Source organism: Protopterus annectens, chromosome 4.part1, assembly GCF_019279795.1.
Source record: "Protopterus annectens isolate FY-2018-M chromosome 4.part1, PAN1.0, whole genome shotgun sequence".
Lineage (NCBI taxonomy): Eukaryota > Metazoa > Chordata > Ceratodontiformes > Protopteridae > Protopterus > Protopterus annectens.
This window is the reverse complement of record NC_056734.1, coordinates 503,910,987-503,937,839: the sequence shown is the minus strand read 5'-3', so window position 1 is coordinate 503,937,839 and position 26,853 is coordinate 503,910,987. Positions and strand designations below refer to the sequence as shown.

At 42.2% G+C, this 26,853-nt stretch overlaps 1 protein-coding gene across 1 annotated transcript in view; it reads right to left on the bottom strand.

The window, feature by feature from the left end:
• The window catches only part of STK25 (serine/threonine kinase 25), a gene marked incomplete in the record, with an annotated part of 665,014 nt that overhangs the window by 76,841 nt on the left and 561,320 nt on the right, over nucleotides 1-26,853 (bottom strand). The window contains 1 exon segment of the mRNA XM_044070790.1: nucleotides 14,445-14,559. Coding sequence (XP_043926725.1) covers nucleotides 14,445-14,559 — 115 coding nt within the window.

The window sequence follows — 26,853 nt, the reverse complement described above, 5'->3', positions numbered from 1 at the left end:
TTGCATGAAGAGCAATCTTTCCCCCCAAAGGGGCAGTCAGTTGATAAGTGCTTGAAAATTTTAAAAGGAAGTCATTGAGACAGTTTTACCATAGGGGGGAGTCTTATTATTTCCAGACTTGGAAGTGGAGGGCCCCACTGCTTAGTTCTGTGAGTTCCCTGGGACTGAAACCTGGGGTTTTTGCTGTGTCTGGGTTTGGTTTAAGAAGACATGGAAGGGACTGGAAAGGACCAATTCTTAAAGGGCCAGTGCCTACTAAATCTAGGAGGTTGAACTTGTAAAAAATCTTTAACAGTTTGCATAGATTTAGCTTTATCTTCAATCTTTTTAAGAACTTCCTCAGCCTTGTTGCCAAACAGGTGATTCTGATTTAAAGGAGCATCCAACAATTTAGCTTTAACATGATCAGGCAAAGATTGCTCCTTAAGCCAAGCATGCATTCTGAGCACAGACCCAGTAACAGCAGCCCTGCAAGAGGCCTCTAATGAATCAAAACCACATTGCAAAGTATGTTTTCCAACTTGTTCGCTAGAATGCATTAAATCCTGTAATTCTTTATTTTCCACACAGTCAGGAATCAACATCATTTTCTGTTTAAGCAGTCCAATAACATGTTGCTGATATTTTAACATATGAAACTGGCAGTTTAAAGCCCTAATGGCCAAGGTTGCATAAGTGTATGCCTTCTTACCCCATCTATCCAGTGCCCTGGAGTCTCCATCAGAAGGGGTAGGATTTTTAGCAGTAGAAGCCTTAATGCCCCTGGGCCCCTGTGAAATAGTCTCTGGATCTGCAATAGGATTTTTGAAAAGAAACTTGTGGGACTCTGGGACCTTGTAGTATCTGTCAGGTTTTCTAGGAGCAGGAGGCAGGGAATCGGCCAAACTAGATTCCGAGAAAGCATCATCAACAATGTCTAGTACAGGAGGAATAGCTAAAGGCCTATGCTGAGGTAGGAGAAGGAAATCCCTAAGCCTCTTTTTTGAATCAGAAAAATCCTGGCTTTCCCAGTGGAAATGTTCCCTTAGAGTATGTAAGGTTTCCCCAAAAGAAAAGTCCTCAGGAGGGGAAGCAGAGGGAATAGAGTCCTCTGCATCAGAATCCTCATAAGTAGGTAAGGGCAAATCCAGATCATCAGAAGAGTCAGAAAAAACAGAATCCTAATCAGAAGTTTCATAATCAACTTCAGTCCTAGGCCTCTAAGAAGGGGGGGGGGGGGTGGCTACCCCTGATTAGAGTTATTAGATCTTCAGCCATTCTTATCATTTGTTTTTTAGGCCTAGAGGCCTCAGCATGTGGCCTAGGCGTCGGTTTTTTAGACATGGATCGAGATTTAGGCCTAAGTAAAGAAGGAGGCGTTGGTTTAATATGCAAGTCCGTAGGCCTGAATACACCCTCAGAAGCCGGTGCCTGCACAGCAGCTCCAGACCCATTGAAGGTAGAGACATCTGCGGGGTTCCATAGCTGAAGCATCTCGCGGCATACCGCACTCCGAATGGGTCTCAGTAGAGGCCTGAGAATCAGAAGTAGCGGGTATCACGGGCGGCGAAAGCACCTTGCTGAGTACCGGCAAACTGGTGACTAGCTTAGGAGAAGCGTTATCTGCAGTTTTGGACCTCGGCAGCCTGTCTCTGTCTTTATCTTTGTGTTTTTTTGGAATCCCCGTAGTCGGATGGCTAACCAATGCCATTTTTGGATAATTAAACCGAGAGCCGAAATATTTAGAGGCGAAAATATACAGACGATGGATAGTGCGCTGATTAAATAAGGCACAAAACTGACAGCAAGGTACGTCATGGTCAGGGCCTAGGCAAGGAATACAGTACACATTAAAATCTTTATGAGGTATTTGCCTTCCACAAGTAATGCAATTATTAACTTTTACTGACTTCGGTAAGGAGCAAGAAAAAGTTTCCCCAATGGGGTACTTAGCTTTAGTTGAAGACTTTGGTTCTGAAACACAATTTCAGGAGTCGGCCAAACTGCTTCTGCTTCGGGCACCGCACGGCAAGAAAGACTGGTGTAATAGCATTGGCTGCATGTTTTATACCCCTGATGACCTGACATCATGGAAGAAGAGAGAGCAACCGACGCAGGACTCCAGACTTTGTTAATCAGGCCGACTGAGGGCTACCTGCAAGCAGATAACTCAAATGTAATGACTGCAACATTGAAACACGAAGAACACACACACACACACACACACACACACACACACACACACATACACACACGTGTGTGCGTGTGTACCTACTTCAGAAGCTCGCAGTTTCAAAATGTCGAAATTCAAATAGCTGAGACACCAAGATCAAAGTTTTGAGCCTTCAAAAACCTAATTAAAATTTTTTTGGTTTTGTTTTTGCAGGGTGGTAAGCCCCCCTGCATCCCCCACAACCCCTGCTAATTAAATATACCAATGGTGTTCTCCATTCAAGATGTTCAAAGTTTCAATATGTTGATCTTATGGTCTTGGCCTTCTGAAGTTTTGAAACCTCGAGCTTCTGAAGGGGATCCATATAGATATATATGAGGAGACAAGCAAATTCATTATTAAGTATGGTGTATGCTAGCAGGTGAACATTTAAAAACAGATAACTGCTAAGTAATGCCAGTTTTCAGGGATTACTGTGACACACGGGCCAGTGCATAAAAGAATTGCTCTGAAAATAAAAACGTAAAACTAAGCACTCTCAAGAAAGATTTAACTATTTCACAGTTGAAAAAGATTAAATATGTATATGGAATTAATAGGCATGTACTGGTACAGACAGAAAAATGACATTGGTTAAACAAGAGTTTCCTACACACAGGAGCATACTGCATAACAATGAATCACTCCAAAACACCTGTGTGTATTGTAGCTAGTATAACTGTAACCCTTCATGGAAGGTTCTGGTTTCTGGAGGATGTGAAAAAACAAAGTTTTAAATGAGGGAACAAAAAAAAAAATCAAACACAAGAGGGTAAGATAAATGATTGCTAGTGACAGTTACTTAATACAGTCTGAACCATTAATCTCTGCAAAGGGCTAAAAAGGTTTGATGTGCAGGCAAATATTAAAACTTCAATAAGGGCAGAGCCTTCTGTGACTAACTACAAACGGCATGGGAATGCACAGTGGTACAAAAACAATTTATATTCAGAAGTAAGAGTATGCATATCAGATCTTCCTGGCAATTCAGTGCAGATGATTAGGACTATGAACTGCCAAAAAAATTTATCCTGGAGCCCTTGTTCTGAATCCCTCAGCTTCAAACATGCTACTTGGATAGTTTTTCTAGGTTACTCATGAAGAAAGTGTTTACACGTTTAATAAATACACAACTTCACAATGATATATATTGCATTTCCAAGCATTATTTGTACAAAATCAAAATAGCATTTTTCAAAATGTTATTTGCACAGAGTTGACAACTAGAGAAGCAATATTAAGTTACTTGGTTGCACATATGGACTTTCTCTTAAAGGGGCTAGTTGATGTTTATATCTAGAATTACTAGCTCTGTTGAGATTCAATGCACAGCTATACAACATGTTTTGAGAAAACAACTTTGGATGCCCATTGAATACAGCAAAAGTGCCAGACTTCATTAACAAAAAGAAAAAGGATACTCTCTGGTTAAAAGAAAAGTACAGCCACGCAAGTCCTACTAACCTCAAATCATTGTGCCACGGGTATCAGTATAAGGTGTAAATGACCTGAGATGTACCAACCTGGACTATATGAACAAAGACATTATGGAGCTTTCAGACTGTGTTCAGGTTAGTATGAGCCTAGCACGGAGCAGCATATTACCATCACCAAGGATGATGCCAAAATATGAGTCGAGCATTGAGCAGCATATTATCATCACAGAGGATGATGCCATAATACGAGCAAAATGATTGATTTTAACAACTGTCTTTCTGTTGTCATTCTAATGGGATCTAATATTTGTCAGCTTGGGAGGACATGGTAAACAGACCATGCTGCTTTGCCAAGGATCTTGCACAGCCTAAATCTACAGGCACTGAGATTCCTGGACTTCATAAATGCAAACACCCTTGACCAAACAGTGAATACACCTACTAGAAACTCCAACATATTGCACCTCATGCTTAGAAATATGGAAGAATGCAGCACTCCCCAGTCTAACATCTTCCCTGGTAAGGTCCGACTTAAAATAGTCTCCATCAAAAATCAACTCTATAATACCATTAAAACCAGTAACAGGAACTATTCCAAGGCAAATTATCTTTTAAGTGATGGATTGTCAAAATTCAATGCCCCTCCAAACCTCAATAACACACCAGTCTTTGCTGAATTGCTCTCAGAAACTCTGTACAGCCATGTCAATGGCTGCACAGAGGCTGCTATACCTGCCAGACGCAAGCCCAGGACTAGCCCTAGACCCAAACCACCCTGGCGGCATCTCAAATTAAACAGGATATACAACAAAAGGAAAACAATTACGGCAAAAATCAGGAAGGGTAATTCCCATAAATACAGAAACTTTCTCATTAAAGTAAATAGGCAAATAAGACTACTAATTAGGTCAAGCAAAGCCAACTTTGAAATTAAGGTAGCTTCCCAGGTGAAAGTTAACCATAAGGCTGTTTACAGCTACGTCAGAAACCTCATGTTAAGCACACAGCAATGTGCTGAACTGATGGTTATGAAACCACATTCACTAAGCCTGGCAATATAGCAAGCTTGTCAGCGGACAAATTCAGCTTCAACTTTACATCCCTTTCACCCACAACCATCCTCGCAAAAATACCCTCAAACATAACCCCACCAGCTATGACTAGGGAGCATGTACTGGCTGCACTCACTAAAGCCAAGAACACGGCCTCAATGGGTCCCAACACCATCCCAGGATGCCTCCTGAATAACCTAAAATATGACTTATCAGGACCCTGGAGTCATTAACTATAGTCTTAAACAGGCTTTGTGCCACGTGAATGAGAACTGCAGTGGTTATCTCCCTTCATACGGGAGGACGTTCAACAGATCCTGGAAATTACAGATTCATTAGCCCCACTAGTCTTATTTGCAAAACCATGGAAGACATTATCATGGAAATTAACAAGGAAATAGGGGACCTCCAGACAATGAATCCACGCCAGTTTGGTTTGTCAAAGGAAGGTCATGTTTACTGAATCTGGTGGACTACTTTGAAAAGGTCACTAAAGCAATTGGAGAGGTGAAAATGATACATACTGCCTACCTACATCTGGCTAAAGCATTTCATACAATACCCTACTCAGGCACTGCCAATAAATTAATGGAACTAGGTATAATCCCCTTTACAGCACCCTGGATAGCTAGCTGGCTCACTGAAAGGACCAAGGAGGTTAGAATCGGTGAGATCACCTCCACAAAGACATTGGTCATTAGTGTAGTCCCCGGGGCTCTGTGCTGGGCCCACTTTTCTTTGCCATCTAATGTCAAAGGCCTGGCTGACCAAGTTTGCAGATAACTGCAAACTGGGAGCAGTCACTAAATCCACTCAAGATGAGAACACCCGCCACAAAAATCTAATACAGACAAATGCTTGGTGCCAAAGCCACTACTTAAAGTTCAACACCAAGAAGTGCATTATTGCACCTTTTGGGATGTCTGCCACCCTGGGTAACTATGTCATAAATAAAACACCCTTAAAAGCCAAGTCACTAGTCAGGGATCTGGGAACTCATGTAGATAGCAACCTAGCCTTTGACCAGCATGTGTCAAAGGAAGCAAAAAAATCCTTCTATGTTGCTCAACTTACAAGCAAGGGTGTGTGGCATTTAGGTCCAGAGAAGTCATCATACCACTGCACTTGGCCATCAGACCCATTAGAGTACAATGACCCCTTCAGTATGTATCTGACCAGACACATGCAGCAACTGGAATGTCCACAAAGGTTCCTTACAAAAAGAATACAATGTCCTACGCTGATTGTCCCAAAGCTCTGTCTCTTTACTCGGTATCATACAGACTTCTAAAAGGTGATCTTTGCCTGGTTTACAGGACATTCCTGTACTCTGTTTTGATGAACCTTTTGCAAATCGGCAAAAGAAACAACATCAAAACTACTAGATTAAAAGACCTAAATTTTACTTGCGACTTAAATAGGACAAGTTGGAGAGAGATGCGTTTCTCAGAGAATTCCCATTTTTTTTTCTGTAACAGGCTCCCCCATCCATGTGAAGCAGAGTTCCTTCTCTACCCCTTTTTAAGCACAACTTGGACCAAAGGATGGGTCATCAGAAATTCACCCCTGGCTTGGCTCCTATGTTTTTGATGCACAGAGGCAGTTAAGTAAATCACCACCTATATAAATCAAATTTATAGCTCAGAGGTGGGTTGCATGGCTAGGCTTATAAGGGCCCTAGCGGTCATTAGCCTAGTATATACCTAGGCACCTACATACACTTGTAATAGCAGATGTTCATAGAACACACTGTCTTACCAACATTCAAGTAGTAGTGGCCTGCTACCCTCCTCTAGCAGTCTACTAAAGCTCAGAGTCCCCTCCCCCTGCTTGCCTGTCAGTGAGACAGACCAATCACCTGGCAGTACAGGCACTGATTTACAGAACAACAGACAAGACCCTTTCAGTTTTCTAGGGTCCAGCAGGAAGAAAAGATGGAAACAAGCTTTGTGAACACCTACTGTTCCAAACAAACCATACACACAATATTAAAGGCAGCAGAGCAGCAACCCAAACACCAAACTATGTAAATCCAAAAAGAGGGATAGTGAGCAGGTAATGCCAATAAGGCAATGTGTTCTATGAGCATCTACTGTTACAGGCAAGTAGAACTTGCACAAATATACTATGTTCAACATACACCGCGCCTTACTTGCATTTGGGTTGATTCCCAAAGCTCACTCAACCTGCGAGGAGAATGGATGAGAGTCCAAGAGCCCCTGCAGAATGGGCCCTAGCAAAGCCTGCTCTGGATCTAGACGGCATCAAAGTTTGTAGTGCTTTCTAAAGATATGGACAGAGAACCAAGATGCTGCTTCTAGAATACTTTGACAGTCCACGCCTTTCCAATAAATCACTGAAGAGGAAAAGGACCTGGTGGAATGTGCCTCTACCTTGCCTGGGTCTGTCCTGCATGGTGGGTGTAGCAAAAAACATTACCACAGGACAACCCATGATCAACGGTTTGCTTAGCGGCAGGTTTGCACTTCCTTACCCCAGTGCAGGAAACAAAAAATCTTTCAGCCTTCTTAAAAGGTTTCCTTCATTCAAGGTAGTACATGAGCTACCGGTGCACATCCAAGGTATGAAGTATCCTCTCTCCCCCTTATTCTTAGGTTCTGGGAAGAACAGAGAGGTTGACAGACTGAGGGTGAATTATAAGGACACCTTCAGCATGAAAGAGGGTGTTAGTGCATAACACAACCCCATTCCTGTGGAAAATAAGGTAAGGTAAGGTAGTCCCCACCAACAGAGCTTGCTGCCAGAGACGGACCTTACAGCTGTCACAGCAATAAACAAAACAATTTTCTTTAAGAGTTTCCTATCAGGTTCAGTTGCAGGTTCAAAAGGTGGCAAGGTCAATTTTTCCAGAACATAGCTGAGGTCATACAAAGGAGGAATTTACTTGCGAGTGATGTCTCATATGCAATACTCCTTTAATGGATTGCTTAACCGAAAAGACAAGAGACATAGACAGGGATCCATTGGCAGATAAGCAGAGATGGCCACTAAATGCATCTTAATCGATGCACATGATAACCCATAATGAAGTATCTCACACAAGTATTTCAGGATCAGGAGAATGTTAACCTCAAGGCACCCTCTGTTCCAGTTTAGGCACCACATAGAAAATCTCATTCATTTATAAACAAAAGACATTCTAGAAGCAGGTTTTCTGGTCTCACTTATTACCTGCTGCACATCCTCATGAAACAAATATCTAAATAGAGTCAAGATTGAATCATCCAGGCTGTCAGTTGTAGTTGCTCCAAATGGGGATGCCCTAGTCTCCCATGACACTGTGCGAGCAAATCCAGATTGCGAGGAAATATGTGGTAATTGCCCTTGGCAAATACCACTAAAAGGGAGAACCAAGAATGCCTGGGCTAATGCAGGGTGGAGGGGATCACGACAATGATCTTTGGCATTTCTTACAGAATCTTCAGAACCTTGTCAATCAGTGGAACGGGTAGAATCTCATACAGGAACATTCTGGTCCAACGAAACAAGAATGCATTGGTCTGCCAAGCATAGCTGAAAGGATGTCTGGAACCTAATTTCTCTAGCCTATCAGTTGAAAGGAGGAATACAGATCTATTGAAGTGTTTTGCATATTTGGATTAGTTCCTGGAACATCACTGCCTTAACCTGCCACACTGCCCAGCATTTACTTAATCTATCTGCTACAATGTTTTGCTCCGACAGGATGCCTGAGGAGTCACAAAATGCTGTAAGGTCAGCCCCCCATTCATCACTGCCAACTAGCACAAAGAGTATGATCGTGTACCCCCTTATTTGTTGAGGTACCACATCAATGTGGTGCTGTCTAAAAAGAGGACCTAATGTGATGCTGTCTGTAACCACAAAAAGAGGACCTGGAGTTCATAGGTGTGAAGGACTTCCTTGATACTGAGGTGCTTCTACGGATCATTGGGACTCCAAGTGGCCTGCACTTGCACCCCTATGAACACAGCTCCCAAGTGAAGTCAGAGGAATCTGGCTATACAGACTGTGCCAGAACAGGTGGGAAGAAGAAAAGTCCTGGATTGATGCTCAACTGTTTGGTCCACCACTGTAACTCTTGTATGATGAAAGGTAGCACTGGCAACTGTGATCCCAGAGAATGTAGGTGCTGGGTTCAAAAATATTGTACATACCACTGAAATTTCCTCATGTGAAGATGGCCATCAGTTCTAAAATTTTTAGGAATTCTCTTACAGAGGTGATGTTTCTCCTGGAGTACTCCTGAAACAGACTGGTTGGAGACAACCATCCTTCGGAAAGAAAGGCCATTCTTTTGTTGGTATCAATTAAGTACCCCAGGAAGACAAGTCTGTGTGAGGGTGTCAGGCATGACTTTTGAAGATTCAGCTTGAACCCCAAGTTGGACAGTAAGGTTGAGACCTTTTCTACAGATTCCAAACATCTGGATACAGACTCTGCACAGATCAGCAAGTTATCTAAGTAAGGAAAAATGTGAATACTAAGAGTTCCACAGTAAGCCACTACTGAAGCAAGGCATTTGGTAAAATCTTGGTGCAGTAGAAAGCACAAAGGACAATGCAGAGAAGTGATGAGCAATGAGAATATGATGATAGGCAGCTTTCAAGTCAGGGTCACCATGAATCAGTGGTTTGGCAGAAGGGCAGTTAGCCTAGTACTTTAAAAGGGAACCAATGGACAGATAAAACACTGCAAAGACCTCACAGTGTACAACTGCAGAAGGAGAAATCCATGGTATCCCTTGAACCACAAACAGACCCAACACTAGATCCAGAACAGACAGGACAACAGACCACAGACAGCATGGCTACCAAAAGCAGCATCTGAAATGACGAGACCCACACTATCAAGAGAGTCATTACAGACATCATCCACAACACCAACAACAGGACCAGTACCAATACCATTACCAGGACCAATGTTAGAGCTCAAGAGGAGGACAATACCACCAGATTCACCAGGAGAACTACTACTACAATCTCCTGAGACTCCAGTGGGCACAAGAGGAGTTTCAACAATCCCCAACCCCAGCCAGAGCCCCTCCAGAAGGCCAGAGAGCCAAGCAGTGGACAAGAGTGAGGGAAATGAAATACTTGGGGGGAGCCAACTACACTGTAGAATCCAGAACCAGATGGAAAAACCAACCACGCTATTAACTTACTCAGTTGTTTGGAGTCATTCCAAAACAAAACTTACTGACATGGAGATTAGTGTGCTTTCAAAGGGTATTAACTTTTGTTCCCCACTGCAGGTCTGACACAGCACAGATACTGGTTGATTTAAAATCCTATGTCAGAAAATTGAATCAGAAAGTTTTTTACCATGGCAATTCTGATACTAATGAGAAAAAAACTTATTAAAGAAACAATAAAAAGACCCAGTAATTACTGCCCTCCCTTACACCAAATTTTGGCAGCCTTTGAAGTCAAATGTGAAATGGACATCAGAAAAGTATTGCAAAAACAATCAGGGAGAAAGGTCTACACAACCTTAACAAAGGTAAGAAAAAAGCATTATTAGAGATAGGCAGAGATAAGTCTCGACGGGTTATGAAGGCTGACAAGGGAGGGGTTATTGTTGTTACTGATACCAGCAGCTATAACCAGAGGATAGAAGAAATGTTGAGTGAAACAAACTGTTATGAGTTTAATTTTAGAAGAGATTATGGCATTGTACAACAACTGATACACAGCCTTGACTGCACTTTATGATGATGGTTGGTTAACAGATAACTTGTTTGACTTACAGATCAGACACCTTCTCCATGCTTACCTAAATTCTTTGGAATCCTTAAGCCACATAGAGAAAAATCCTCCTTACAGGCCAGAGATTGCAAGCGAGCAGTCCCTGACTGAAGCTGCTGCCATCTACCTGGACTTTTTGTTACAACCTCTGGCTGAGAAGAACATCTCACACATAAAAGACTCTAATAATTTTTTAAGGACAATAAGAGATGTTACAGTTGATGCTGACAGTATTTTATTAACAAGAGATGTTGAATCATTATACACTATACTTCCACATAATTACTGTATTGAAACAGTGATTGATTCTTACAGATAAACACCAACAGAACATGAAAGAACAGGTAAACATTTAGATATGGTGCTTGGGTACAATTTTTTTTTTTTTTTTTTTTACTTTTAATGGGAATTACTATAAACAAAAGACTGGTATAGCCATGGGTCTGCTATAGCTCCGTAGCCTAGTCAACGTAGTCCTAGGCAAGTGGGAGGAGGATTATGTTTATAACAGAGAATAAATGCAAACATCACAGTGTATCTGCGCTTTACTGATGACATTTTTATTGTGTGAAAGCAGACCGTGCTAAATTAGAAGACCATCAGCTATCTGAATCAAACCACAAGCTTCCTGCGTTTCACCTCTTCCCACAGCCTCACCTTGGCAGTCTTTTTAGATGTGCAGATTACTAGACTTGGATCAAGGTAAATTTGACATAGATCTTTACAGAAAACCTACCAGAGTAAACCTTCTGTTACATAAGAGTCTCCATCCCACCAGGACTGAATGCAACGTTAAGTCTCAGGGCTACAGGTTGGCTAGGATCACCACAAAAATGGAACCCTTCCTTAAGAACCTAAATGAACTTGAAAATGATTTTTTTGGTGAGAGGATATGAAAGCAATATGTTAAGAAGCATTTTGGAACCTATAATTGAACTAAAAAGTACAAATGCACCACCACTTAACAGGCCTTATAGGATGGCATTAAAGAAATCTATGGACAACAAATCTAAAGACAGTAGTATCTTGACTTTTACTGTTGACTATTACAGCATCATTAATGTTATTAGAGAGAATTGGGCTATAATTACTGAAAGCTCATATTTAATGGACATCCTTGGAGAAGCTCCTTCCTTTGTGTACAGGAATGCCAGGAACATCAGGAGTTGGAATAAAGGTAGGCCCAGTCCACGGGATGCATGCACCAGTGTAGAGCAAACTGTGCCTTTTGTCAGCACATACAGGAGGCAGACATGTTTTTCTGACCACATTTAAAGAAAACGATTAAAACCAATGCAGACATGCTTTTCTGCCCATATTTAAAGACAATTATTAATCAATTAATTAATTAATCAATGCAGGATGTGACTGTAACTCAATGCAGGTGGTTTACCGGGCTAGCTGCAATGACTGACGTATTTTATGAGGGGAAAATGATCAAAAGGCTTAAAAGAAGGATTTCTGGCCACCTTTCTGAAATTAGAGCTAAGTACAAGAATAACGCACTGGCTCGACACCTGCAGCTATACAAAAGACACACTGGCTTTAAATTTCAAATTATTGACCATATGGACCTTTAGGGAGTGGAAGGGGACATTCCTCATCTTTTAGAAAATTGTGAACTACAGTGGCAGCTGAAACTGAGCTTTTTTAGAAAACCTGAGCTTAATTATTATTGCTCCATAAAAAGCATACTAGATCTCAGAAAACTGCCCCGCTGTTTAAAAGATTGATAAGGGACTGATTAATGCTGACATTACTTGCTTATATTGTGTTTAAAAACAAATATAAACACGGTTTACTTTTTTTAGAACTAACTTACAATGTTATAAAGGATATACTTTAGATGGCTCATGTACACATTAATCATTTTGATGGCTCCACATTAAATGCTACTTTAGATTTTAAACTGAACACTTCTGTTACATTTTGTTTTTTTTTAGGCAGTGAGAGTTTGATAGTGCACACAATGTGGATTGGCCTAGTATTTAGATTTTTTCAAAACAGTGAAAGAACCTTCTCTGTGTGGAAGATTTTCAGTCCATATATCTCTAGTTAATCACTGTATATTAATCAGATCAGACAATAGTAGTAGAAGTAGCAAACAAACTCGTCTTAAGTAAAAAAAAAATAAATAAATAAATAAATAAAAATAATAAAAAATATATAATTGTACAGAATTACTAAATATTCAAAAGTAATCCAAGCAAGGCAGGCAGTCTGTTTCCAGTCGAACATCCTTTAAGTACATAGACAAGCGATTCAAGTAAAACAAAAATACAGTAACAGTTTCTTCACAAGCTTTCTAAATATATATATATTTTTCATCAGGCAAGGGGGTGGTTTACCATGCTGTAAAACAGTGTTATTGGTACACATGTTAAATTCACATCCCTTCCCTCACCAGTGTGACATTCGAACTGGTCCTGCCCTACTTAGAAGCTGTCATAATAATATAACCCTTATGTACTTTAAATAAAATTTATAACGATGTGGTACCTCTTATTTAACCAGATTATTAAGTCTGTGATTTTATCCAAGGCAATATACTATATGGCTGGAAATATATCAACCTTAGTCCATTTGGCAATCAAAAAATATATATAAACATAAAACATATACACTTTGCATGTAAAAAATCAATTATAAAAATCATATTCTATTTTCATAACCTATTGTTAAAGATCGTTTTCGTCCTTCTAGACTTACTTTCCTGAGTGCAGCATTACACCCTCAGATTGTTTTCTTAGTTAAATGCCACAGTTTAACAGATCCTCTTTGCCTTAGTGCTTTATTTTTAACATTTATCACTATAATTCCAGCTTAGCAATTATTTTTGTTTTTCCATCCTACTTAGGTTTTATATCTATACACATGTTCATTCAGATTATGATTTGTTTTTGACACAAACTTGAAGTACTTATTTGATACAAAAGCAATCTTTGTTAAACGTTGTGTATTTATTAATATTTACTCTGGTAGATATATATTGGTAGATCTTTTTGTTAGTCCTTTTTTAGTTTTTTTTTTGATTAATAACATTTTGATTAATTGGTTAGCCTATACAAAAGTGTTAATAAAATGGTTTTAAACTGTAATTTGTCTCTAGCTTTCTAGATTCTGTTTTAGCACAGTCTCTGATTACACACTATGATGTTAAGGGGGAAGGGGGACTTGGCTAAAGGAATGATTTTAATGCTTTTATTGCTCTTAACAGAATGACCCTCTGTAACTACTCCCTTGCTCCAAACAACCTGATTGATTATACACAACAAATGTTTTTGATGCTTTTCATTATAATCAACAAGGATCGCTCATTTGTTTCAATAAAGGATCTTAAGTTTTTAACAACTGGGGACTACCTACTATTTTCTATTTGATTATTTTGTAGTACATATTTTATAGCTATATTTTACACTTTGATTTTTATTAAGTGAACTAAGTGCATAACAATTCAGGAAGTGAACATCACGCCCTCCAGACTACAAAGTTTCTTCTTGATTTGGTTCATATATAAAATTTCCAATCAGGGAAAAAAAAATCAGTCAATTCAGCAAAACACACTATTCAAGCACTTTTAGAAAAAGCAGGGGGGGGGGGGGTGAGTCCAAAAGAGTTTCTTATTGGAATTCAGCAGGTGAAGTGATCCACAGTAAGGAGCAGTTTTCCAAGAGATCCTTAGAGCATGGCACTAGAAAATTGAAAAGGTCTTGTCTGTGGGTTTGTAAGGCAGTCCCTTTACTACCAGTTGATCTGTTCATCACACCCACAGACAAGCAGTGGGAGGAACTATCAGCTTTAGTAGACTACCAGAGGAAGGTACCAGGATACTACTATCTGAATGCCAGTAAGGCACTGTGTTTTCAGAACATCTTACCTACAGAAATCAGCATCTTGCCTGATTTACATTATGAATGTACAAAGTCAAGCTTTAAAAAGTAACAAATTAGCAAAGTCAGTTTGCCATTCTGCCTCTTCTTACCTTGAGAAATAGCCATAAAATGAAAAATGGACAAACCTTACGAGAGTGATGCACTGCTCCACCATTTTGAAGCTTTTTCATTGAACTCGAAGTTGAACGGACTGTTGGTGGGAAATTCCATGGTTCCACATCCCCTTCATCTCCATCTTCCCTGAATGATGAAAAAAAATATGTAAAACAAATCCATGTCATGGAAAAATTACTTCATGGATCAAGAACATGAACAAAATTCTGAGAAGAAAAAAAAAAAAGGGGACAAAAAATAAGAGTGAAATCAAGTTCTTGGGTATACTGCTTATTTAACCAATTCTTTCTCATCTCCAGCATCCTGTTTAGTATGCCAAAAAAAAAAACTTCTGAGATATATTGTTTTAAAAACATGACCTTAATCTATCCAGAGGAACTTGATCGCTTTTTATGTAAAAGTACAGCTATACAATTTATACTTTAACAAATCTTTGATATTCTTTCAACCAGCAAGTAATAGCATTAAGAATTACCAGCTAAAAGCTTGGATCCAATCATAGGTTTTGTTTATTATCATCATTCACCTGGGACCTCCTACTGTTCTATCATGTGATACTTCCCATCATCTGCAATACTGGGTGATTTAATACACTCTTTGGATGTCCCTCCTACAGGCATGAACTTAAAAGAAAACAAATGTTCTTTCTACTACTTAAGTCAGAAAGGACACAACAGTAGGGAGGAAAAATGAGTGCTTGAGAAATAATTATATAAAACTTCATGCAAACCATTTGAGTGACTACTCATCAGAGATGATTTTTGAAAGGGTAATCTAAAATGACAGGAGCGTTTGGGCAGATCTTTGTTGTGAAGCCTTTCATGGGTAATTGCATTTCAGGCTCTCACAATCAGGGTACATGAAAGGACTGCACAACTTCAAACAAATACACTGAATGACTAATTGGGTAAAAAGTTGAAAGCATCAATATGGCAATCTGTATGACTGCAAAAGACAATAAAAATATCAAGGCTGTCCATTAAGGGCATTTAACATTTGTCTCCCCGCCATTTCATTCTTCCCTTTCACTCTTCATTTACTTGTTCCATACTCTTTTGAATGCCTCAGTATATTTCCTCTTTACCATACACTGCAGCTGTCTATTGGTCAAACTCCACTTCTGCGTTTCTGAAAAGCAGCTGGCTCCTACCTGCTCCCTGTGCTTTCTCCATCCCACATAGCTAGGAAAGATGCCACTAGTAGTAGCCTACTCACACATCCAAAATTACCCCTTACAATGGAAAGACATGTCCAGCCTATTCATATCTAACAATCAAAAAGTTCAAATCCCCAGCCAGCGAGCTCTGGGGGTGCAGTGGGAAAAAGTTATGAATACAGCTTATGTGACTAGGGTCTGATTAGCACTGCAGGTGCCTAATGGAGCTGGCAGAGGAGGATGGCAGCAAGTAGCCACTGCCAGCTTGTCCATGATGGAGGTGGCCATGGCTTGCCACCTGGGTGGCACCCAGCGAGAACACTAAGCATTACACTTGTGCAACCTAAGCCTATTAGCACATGCTGCCCCTATTCATTTGCACATATCCAAAGGAGAAGGAAGATACATTCCTTATGGCAAAGCAGTACTAGCGGTGCTTGAAAGAGCTTCACAAGATAGAGAGGGTGCTCCACAGAGAATGGTAGGTAGTGTTAACATGACCAGCAAGGTGGGCCTGCTCCCTACCAACACACTTTCACTGTGAAGGAATGAATGGGCTGATTGGTCAGGAACAAATGGAATATAGGGCTCTTGTTCAGCATGTGAATGTCCAGCTTTCACCCTCAGAATGGATGGGATAAATTGGATGGGGGTAGAAGAACAATCTGGCTAGTCCTGTGAAAAACAGGAAAAAAGTTCAAATCCGGAGATTGAGATGGAAGCTTCACCAGATTCAAAAATGGAGGATCCCTTAAAGTACTGTTGTCCCAGTTTACAATAGAAAAGAAAAAGAAGTTTTGTCTTACCATAACGTTCTGTCTGTATTGTTGATCCTTGTTCAGTCATTACGTATGGGTATCGGTTCTGACCTCGGAACCGAGCCGGCTATCTTCGAAGCTCGCATCAGCTACAAACTCTCGAGCTAAAACTCTTACCCAGAATTCCCCTCTCCCTGTTACCTCAGATTGAGTTTGCAAGTCAAAAGAAGGTAGAGGCTACCTCCGGTCAAATGACCTAAAAGAACAGGATGGTGAGATCCACTAAAATCCACGGCGGGGGAAGGAGGGTGGGTCGTAATGACTGAACGAGGATCAACAATACAGATGGAATGTTATGGTAAGACATAATTATCTGATATTGTTAATCCTCGTTCATTCCTTACGTATGGGAGAGAGTCCCCAGCTACCTCTATTCCTGGGAGGCTTTCATGGAAGGACATTCCTGAGCACCAGAAAACCAAAGGATGCTCTTCCCCTGGAGGCCAAATCCAATTTGTAATGATTGATGAAGGTACGAGGCGTAGCCCAGGTTGCAGCTGCACAGATGTCATGTAAAGAAGCTCTGGCATGGAACACAGCTGAAGTTGCCACTGACCTTGTCGAATGAGCCTTGAAGGTAGTCGGCAATGGAATATTACTTTGTGTATAAATGAAAGTCACAAGGTCTTTCAATCATCTAGCCAATGTGACCTTAGCAACACCACATCCTAATCTAGGTCCAGAATAGGTCAAAAATAACTGGTCTGATTTACGAGAGGCCTTATTCCTATTCAAGTAGAAGTAAATTTGCCTGTGAATATCTAGGGTATGTAGGCAATATTCTCCTCTGTTTGAATGATTGGGGAAGAAAACTGACAATTCAATGGTTTGATTAATGGACATTTCAGACATCACGTTTGGCAGAAAGGAAGGATTAGTTCTCAAAGACACTATCTCTATGAAAAATCAAGTATGGACTCTTGAATCATAAGGCTTGAAAGCTCAGAGATACGTCTGGCAGAAGTAATGGCAACCAAAAACAAGGTTTTCCATGACAAATATCTGAGGTCGCATGAAGAAGCTGGTTCGAAAGGTGGCAGTGTCAGAGCTTGTAGAACTAATGACAGGTCTCATGGTTGAATAGGTTCTCTATAATGGTGCTTCAGATGATTCACACCTTTTAAGAAGGTCTTGCATAATTTGTGTGACATAAGAGAGGAGTCTTGGACACCCTCATGGAAATTAGATATTGCAGCCAAATGAACTCTTAATAGTAGAGGCCGACAGACACGATTGGAATAGATCGGCTAGATACTCTAGTACTATCGACACTGGTGCTGAAAAAGGGTCTACTTGCTTTTCTTTCAGCCAATGGGGAAATCTTTTCCACTTGCTTAGATAAATAATTCTAGTGGAAGACTTATGAGATGCAATAAGAATGTCCCGTACTGGTAAAGAAAGATCATTCTGCCTGGCAATCAAGGGAATTGGAGGAGCCAAGCTGTGAGCTTCAGGCTGTCCAAGTTGGGATGAATCAGATTCTGCGGATGGGAGATCAATGGCGGGGATGGATGGAGGATCCATGGTTGATCTAGCAGGTGAAGCCAAAGGAAGGAGAACCAAATCTGACGAGGCCAATATGGCGCTATGAGGATCACCGTGCTGTTCAACCGACGGGCTTTCTTCAGAAACTGAGGAATGAGGGGAAGAGGTGGAAAAGCATAAAGAATACCCGAAGGCCAATCGTGGACTAGAGCGTCCCTGGGTGACTGTCCCGAAGGGGGAATCAGGGCGAAGTAGTTGCTGCATTTGTAGTTGGATGAGGATGCAAAGAGGTCGCAGCAAGGGCGGCCCCCGTGGTGGAAGATCTCCGCCGCTATCAAGGGATTCAGGGACCACTCATGAGGTTGTAGAATGCAACTGCTGAGTTTGTCTGCTATCACGTTGGAACTCCCAGGAATGTGCGTTGCTAGAAGAAAATGGTTGGTAGCCATCGCTGATTGCCATATCCTCATGGCCTCTCGACAAAGGGGCTAAGATTTGGTTATGTCCTGTTTGCTGATGTACCAGACCACTGCCATATTGTCTGATTGCATCGCAATAGTCCCAAGATGGCAGCAGGGGATGGAATGCTTGCAACACCAGAAATGCCGCCCTCAGCTCCAGAACATTTATATGTAGTTGGGCCTCCAATTCGGACCAAGTGCCTTGGACTGTCTGACCCTGACACAGCCCCCCCTCCACCCCATCAGGGAGGCATCCATGGTCACTGTAGCTTTGGGTTGCTGGGGGTAGAAGGGGCGAGACCATTGTGACGGGTTGTGGGTTATCCACCAATTTAAACCCTGTTTGCACCTGTGAGTGACTCAAATCTTGGCTGAAAGAGGATGCTGAAAAGGATACCATTGGGTGAGCAGTAGCCATTGTAGAAGCCTCATGTGAAACCTGGCTAGGGGGACAATGGTGATGGAGGCTGCCATGGAACCAAACAGCTGTAGGGCAGAGTGAGCTGTGGATTTCTCCCTTGAAAGGATTGGGATAATTTGCTGCTTTATCCTTAGAATTCTGTGCTCTGCAATTCTTTGTATCCAATATGATCCCTATGAATTCTGTGGACAGAGATGGGGTGAGATTGGATTTCTGCCAGTTTATGGTTATGCCTAGCCTTTTTGAAATGAGGAGAGAGTATGCCAGGGCTTCTTCCAATAGATGTCTGGTGGGGGTGGAGATGAGCCAGTCGTCTAGGTATGGAAACATCAGGAATCCTTGTAGTCGCATGTGAGCTGTGACGACTGCCATGCACTTTGTGAACACTCTGGGGGCTCTAGAGAGTCCGAAGGGCTGTACTCTGAACTAGTAGTGACTGGCTCCTGCACGGAAGCACAGAAAACTTCTTTATGGCCTGTCCACTTTTATGTGGTAGTACGCATCTTGAAGATCTATTGAGCACATCCAATTGTCTTTTTCCAAAAGCAGGAGGATAGACTGTATTGTGACCATCTAGAATTTTGTACTCTTACAAACTTGTCCAATACACTGAGATCCAAAATTGGTCTCCAGTCCCCGGTTTTCTTTGGCACCAAAAATAGTCTGGAGTAGAATCTGGATCCTATCTGGTCTGGAGGGACTATTTGGATGACTCTTTCTTAGTAGCTTTGCTATCTCTAGTGCTGCTTCTTCCCTTTGACTGGGAGGAACATCGGGTAAGTTTGTTGGGGGGGCAGGACAAAGATCGAAGGGGATATGGTAACCTCTGGTTATTATCCTTTGCACCCAAGAGTCGGTGGTGATGGATAGCCAGGCAGAAGGGTACAAGGAGAAATGATCCCCAACCACCTCCAGAGGAAAGGAGTTGAGCCGCTCTTCAGGAGCACTGATAGGATTGACCAGGAAAGGAATCCATGGAACCCTGGTTACGCGGGCCCCCTCTGCCCCGAAAAGGGCATCTTCCCTGTGAGTTTCACCCTCTGCCTCTAGGGGAGAACTCGGCCTGTGTGTCATGGAAAGGACCCTGAAACTTCTTGTACCATATCTTCCCACTCTTCTGGTTTCTGGAGAAAGCACGTTGAGGGGAAGAATAATGGACACCTATGGCAGAGAGGGTCTTACCATCCTGTTCACATCTGGCCAGTGTGCATTTAACTTCGGGTCCAAACAATAAAGAGGCTTCGATGGGAGCACTGAGAAAGGGTTCCACAAAATTACACAAGCGCATCCAGGCGTGCCATCTCAAAACAACGCCTGAACTCGCCGCTCTAGCTGCTCCTTCTGATGCGTGAGATAACAGGCGCATGGAGGAGTTTGATATCGATTCAATGGTAGCCAGCTGAGAGGCCACTTTGTCATGGACCTAATCAGACATGGCACCAGCCAAAGTTTCAGAAAGCTCAGATACTAAATCCCTTTGAAGCCTGAAGTGTGCCATATAATTCGGGGACCTGATTGCAAAGGTTGCTGAAGCAAAAGAACGCTTCCCCTATTCTGTCCAGAGCCCGTGACTCTTTGTTGGGTGGGTGGACAGTCTGGCTTTCTTCTTCCGCCAGGTCCTTCTTGGTTGCGGCCGCCACCACCAGAGCATCTACAGGAAGATGTTTGGACCAATGGGGTCAGTAGCAAGGGGGGACAAAATTTTACCTGGCCTCCAGAGAAAGGCCTCAATGGTATCAGGAGTCTTCCACGCATGCTGCACGACGAGCCGGACCAGTTCGTCGGCAGGTGGAGTAACCCAGGAGGTAAGGGGGCCGGGCGTGAAAGACCTGCAGGAACACAGACTCTTCAGAGGTTGGGTTAGAGGGCTGCCAGTCACCTCTCTAAGGATTTTGAGGATATCACCAAAGGATTCCTCAGAGGGTGAGCGAGGGGATCTTTCCCCATCATCAAAGTCTGTGTCTTCAGTAAGGGACTCCTTTGTGGAGTTCATGTGCTTCCTCTTGCATGAGCTTTTGCGGTGAACTTCCTCAGAGGGAGAAGCTGGGGAAGACCATGCAAAAGGGGTTTCCTGTGGGAGTACATCCTGAGGCCCTTGCGCCCGGTGTCCGCTAGGAGCGACTTGTGTACATAGCAGTCCAGAGGAGTGCGGGGAGATTGACAGCACAGTATCACCAGCAGACGCCAAAGCCTTCTCCATTAGTTGGAAGGCCGGTCCACCTGAAGAGGGGTGAGTGTCATGGACAGGGGTCACCCCTCCCCTAAGTGGCTCAGCCTGCCGACTCGGAGTCCATGGATGGCTGTGGAACACCAAATTACATGTGCCACAGCTGACATCCTGGGTTGTAGCAAAACTCTCCTGCCATGAAGGCAACTGTGGTTCCTTAGTGAGGTCCACAAAAGGAACCACAGATGGGGAAGACTGTGCTATATCAAGAGACTTCAAAGGCAATGAACGAGGAGAGCAAATGGGGGTCTTTGGCAAAGGGTGATCACCTCCCAAGGAAGGATAGGTCCTGGGGGCAGGATACCTCTGGCCAAAAGCACTTGATCCACAAGACGCAACACGTCATGTTCAGAGAGGCTTCTAGTGGATTTCACGGACACAGCAGAGGGGGAGTCAGATCTATCCACAGATGGGGCAAGCTCGGTGCCTGCATCACCAGTTTGCACTGAAAACAACGGTGCTGTAAGACACTGTACTACAGGTGTCTGCACCGAGGAAATCAACGGTGCTGAGGTCATGGTCTGCACCGACAGTAAGGTCGGTGCCGAAGTGGTTGTCTGTGCCAAGGCTAGGACCGAAAAAATCGGTGTCAGTAACTGAGTTGTCGGTTCCGGGTAAGGCATCGGAGCCGATGTGGTTACAGTTTGCACTGACCGAATAGTCGGTGCCGGTACAGAGGTCTGGACTGAGGATCCCCTCGGTACCGATGTGGTAAATGGGGCATGCTAGTCAGTGCTGAAGTCACAGATGGCGCCAATGGCCTCGGTGCCTAGGGTCTAGGCACCGAAAGCGCTGGAGCCAAAAGAGCCAGATCTGAAGTAGAAAGCTTAGCCTTCTTGGGTCTCGGTTGATGGGAGTCCCCAGCCGGGGACGAAGGAAGAGATTTGGCCTTTGAAAGATAATTAGTCTTTTTCTTATGGGATCTTGGAGGGGTTGAAGCCTCCGACCCAGAAATAGCCTCTGAAAAGGGAGATTTGAGTAGCCCCTTCAGTAATGATTCATTTTTCCTCTCAATCAATGTCCTGTTAGAGAAATTCTTACAAATTTCACAGGATGGATCAACGGATAAATGAGGTACACCCAAACAATAGACACACACACAGAATGTGCATCTGAAGTAGGTAATTTATGTCCACAATCTGAACATCTCTTAAATCCTGGACTACCTTTTTTATCCATGATAGAAAAGAATGAAATCAGAAAGAATACCCAGCAATGGTACAAGAAATACCTGAAGGTAATGAAGCAAAGGGGTCTACCAACAATGGTATAGAAGAAAATACCTCGTGGTAAAAAGATTGCAAAATTTTAAGAAGAGATAGTCATTAAATGCGATAAGGTAAGAGAAAACTATTTAGAAACTTTTCTGAGAGAAAAAGTTGTTTTAGACTAGAAAGATAACAAATATTGTACTTAGCTCAAGAGAAGTAGCTTGACACAACTGAATGGCGACGCGGCAAACAAAATCTAGGGTAACTGAGAGGGGCATTCTGGGTAAGACTTTTAGCTCGAGAGTTTGTAGCTGACTCAAGCTTGGAGGATAGCCGGCTCTGTTCCGAGGTTGGAACCGATACCCATACATAAGGAATGAATGAGGATTAACAATATCAGATTAAAGCTTTCAAGCAGACAGTGAAACACAGATGGCAAATATGGGTACTTTACAGAAAACATGGAGGACTATCAGAATGATCCCCAATACATTCCAGGAAAACCTGAAGATTTACAGACTGAACAGGGATATTTATTTACTAAAATGAAGAACACTCTCCACTTGATCTTGTAATTGTTGCAAGTGAAGGATTTACTACTACCCTTTAAGACCTCCTTGTGGAGAATCCAGTGTATGAAAAGAACTAACAAAGCAAACATACTTTGAGATGGAGATAGTCATCTTATTATAGTACTGAGACACTCAAACCTTACACCAGAACATTTTCAGGAAATGTTAACATCTGAAGATCCTAGGATCAGACCCTTCTGGGCCATCATAGGACAACGGTGATGAGTCTTGACATTTCTAGGAAAAACATCACTGACTGAAAAAGGATGAATGGAAATAAGAATACAAGATGCCACCATTCTAAGGATACATTTACAGTCCAGTCTTCCCTGCCCAGTTGTATAACACAAAGTATAGTCATGGATAAATGCACTTGCAATAACAGATGTTCAAGAGGAACAGCCATGGATTAAATAAGCTACTGGCTGGCTGGTCAGTTGATCAGCTAGGGTTACCTGGGATAGGCTGCAATGAGTAAAAGCTGAAAGTAAAACCAATTAGTCTGCCAAACATGAACTAAGGATTGCTCCACACCGTATAGTTTCACTGACAGAATGTAGCTTGGAAGTGGATGACATGATGGTGAGAAGGAGGATGGACGCCCTCTTTACCAAGGGGACAAAAAAGACGTGCAGTGCAGCAAAGTCACTTTATTTGAGATCCAGGGTCTACTATTCAGGGAGAGGACAGATTAGAAATGATATAGGAATTGTAGAGAGGGAGAGACTTCAGAAGACAGTGAGGGATATCATCAGAGTTAGTAAAAGACTCATGGTAATCAGACTCCAGTGTAAGAATAGGGAAGTGTTTATAATTTCAGCCTATGCTCCACAGCAGGGTTGTAATGTTAAGGAGGACAGTGCATTCAGGAAGCAGTTGCACAACCCACTACATAGAGGAGGACATTGGTGTTGATAATGCGGAGATCTAAATCTACATAGGCAGCCTGGTCCACATGGGTGGGGCAATAGGAATAAAGGAAAAGCCATTCTATAGTTCTGGCTAGCAAATGTCTTGATGGTAGCCAACACATGGTTCAGCAAGAGAGAGACTCAAGATAACGTACAAACATAACTCTCAAGTTTACCTCATTATGGGGAATATTTCCCATTTGAAGTCTTAAAAAGCCCATTCTCCTTATTGTTCCACATTTAAAGGGTCAGACATTGTGTTTGAGATGTTTTAACTGACATGCATGGTAAATAATGCTGAATTATATTTTATTAAAAGAAGTTTTTTTTTTATTTTGTAGGTATAAAATAACACGTTTTAGCCATCATGCAAGTTTCCTATTTGAAGTTGTTAGTAGGCTGCTGTAGGTGTTCCACATTTTTCCAATTTGTTACACATCATGAAAGGTAGTGTTTCTTCATTTTGCAGATCAGGGGAAGTTACTAGGTTATTGGCCCTGAGGCCCTTATAAGCCTAGCCAAGAGTTTTAGGCCATGCATAGACAAATCAGCACCCGATGTCCCTGTCCAGCAGGGACACAGGTGGAATCCCACGGATGTATTTACTATTTCCCATCCAGTTATCCAGGTTGGGCTTAAAAAGGGGTAAAGAGGTACTCTGCTTGACATGGAGAGGGAGAGTCTATTCCATAAATAAGGGAGTCTCTAGGACACAAATCTGTCACGCCAACAAGTCCTATTGATGTCACGGACCAGGTTGAGGCTGTGTGCGGGTTACTTGAGTGGAGCTTGACTTGCAGATATGCAGCAGTCCCATCAAGGCGGATAGAAGGTTGAGAGCTAAAAATACAAAAGTGCCCAACATGGGAATTCCAAAATGACTGCACACTGATCAACAGCTGAATTTCAACTCTCCCAGTGTGAAAAAAAAAAACTGAGAAATAAGAGCCAGTAATATTGCTAGCTTGAGTAAAATTCAGTTACTGCAAGGGTGTAGCTAAGCATACTCAGTGTACTCAAACGAATAAATTTTTTCTCAACGTATCTTAAAAACTTTGTGGATCAAAGAGCACAGAATGTTTAGAACTTGGTAAGTTAATGTCTGCTATATAATGCATACAAATAATGCTTACATAATAAAGTGCTTCTAAAACTAGTCTTTTTATGGTTATAATTAGCAACAAATGAAAGTAGTGCATCATTTTCTGAAGTGTACAGGGGCAGTATCTTGAGGGTTGTTTGCTTGTTTGTCTTTGCGGCTTTTCCCGGTTAGGGGTAACCACAGCGGAACTCCGGTCCGCTAATGACTGGCAGTCGATTTTTATGGTGTTGAGTTGCCAGCCCGACGCCCAACCTTCAGCAAAGGCACGCCCATTCACGCATGTCTTTCGGAGTACACTCGACCGTGGGGAGGACATGCAGACTCCACACAGAAGGCACTCCCCTCACACTGAGAATTGAACGGGAGAACCTCTTGCTGTGAGGCAACAACGCAACCGCTGTACCACCGTGGCAATACTATCTTGAGGGTTAAGTACATTTTTTAAATGATGCAAGGGTGTTGAAGGCAGCATAATTAGGTCTTAATACACAATATAAATTTCCAGCTACACTACTGGCTAGTAAGTACACTGCTTGGATGCCAGCAAAGAGGAAGTTTAGAGAACTTGAAAGAAAAGCAATTAGACAGATGATAATAAAATACACTGGCTGGCTGTGAAGAATCCCAAAACTGCTCAGCAAATGCAGTTCAAGTTTCTGCTTTGGTACAAGAGATGGCTTCCAGACAGCAAGTGTTGGAAGTGTGATGAGGAAGAAAAGGGGAATTAGGAACCTATATTTTGGGAGTATGATGAGTTGGCAGATTTTAAAAATTCCCTACAGAGTACTTTGTCAGAAATATTGGGTGAGTAAATGACTGTAATGAAGGAAATCATTTTTTTGAGCTGGGACGCAGGATCTAAATTGCCTAGACATAGGCATTATTACATTTAATTCTGTGTGCTGCCAAAAAATCAATTAATTGAGAAAGTACAGTTTTGTACCTACCATAAATGTAGATGTCCGAACTGGATAGCATCTGCAGTCATAACAAATGGGTTGTCCTGTCGTCAGGCAGCCCTTCGGTCGGCCGGATTCCAAAGTCTGGGTCCGGCTTCGGCTGATGTCGCACTTCACCCGACGTCATCTCTGCTGGTCTTCGGGTATAAAGGCATCAGCCGACGCCATTTTCCTCAGTGTTTCTTGCCCCAGATGCCAATTGCCCTCTTGGAAAGCAAAATTTTGGATAAATGCCAATGTTTCCAAAATAGTAGAAGGCAAACACAAAAAATAAACATGTATGTACATATATACAAACAAATACACCATAAGAGACTCCCCCCCCCAGCTAGCTATTAGGAGGGTAAATACCCTAGGAGTACCGCAGAGGGGAAGGAGGGTAATCTGACTGCAGATGCTATCCAGTTCGGACATCTACATTTATGGTAGGTACAAAACTGTACTATGTCCTTCATGGATGCATCTGCAGTCATAACAAATGGGTAGAATACCATAGCCAAACTAGGGGAGGAGGAATAATAATTATGGTGTAGTCAGGATCCCTTGCAGTACAGCAGTGGCAAACCCTGCTCGGATCTAGAATATAGAGGTAAATTATAATGCTTGGCAAATGTATGCACGGAGGTCCAAGTAGCCGCCTCAATAATGTCCTTGGTTGCCACTCCTCTTAAGAAAGCTGTGGTAGTGGCTGTAGCCCTTGTAGAATGAGGTCTTATGTTCTGTGGAATTGGTTTTCCATGGTAGGAGTAACAGAATCTTATGCAATTTCCTATCCATTTGGAGATTGTCTGTTTGGAAATTGCTTTACCTTCCCTTCCTGTTGCATAGGCTACAAAGAGCTGGTCAGTTTTTCTGTTACCTTTGGTTCTGTCCAGGTAGTAGCGTAACTGTCTATGTACATCCAAGGTATGCATTATTCTTTCACCTCTGTTTTGTGGATTGGGAAAGAAGGTAGGTAGGTGGATTGCCTGGTTTAAAGACACTCTGGATACCACCTTAGGCATAAATGTAGGATTAGTTCTCATGGACACCCTATCTTGATGGAAGATTAGGAAGGGTTGCACTGCCATTAAGGCCTGTAGTTCCGAAACCCTCCT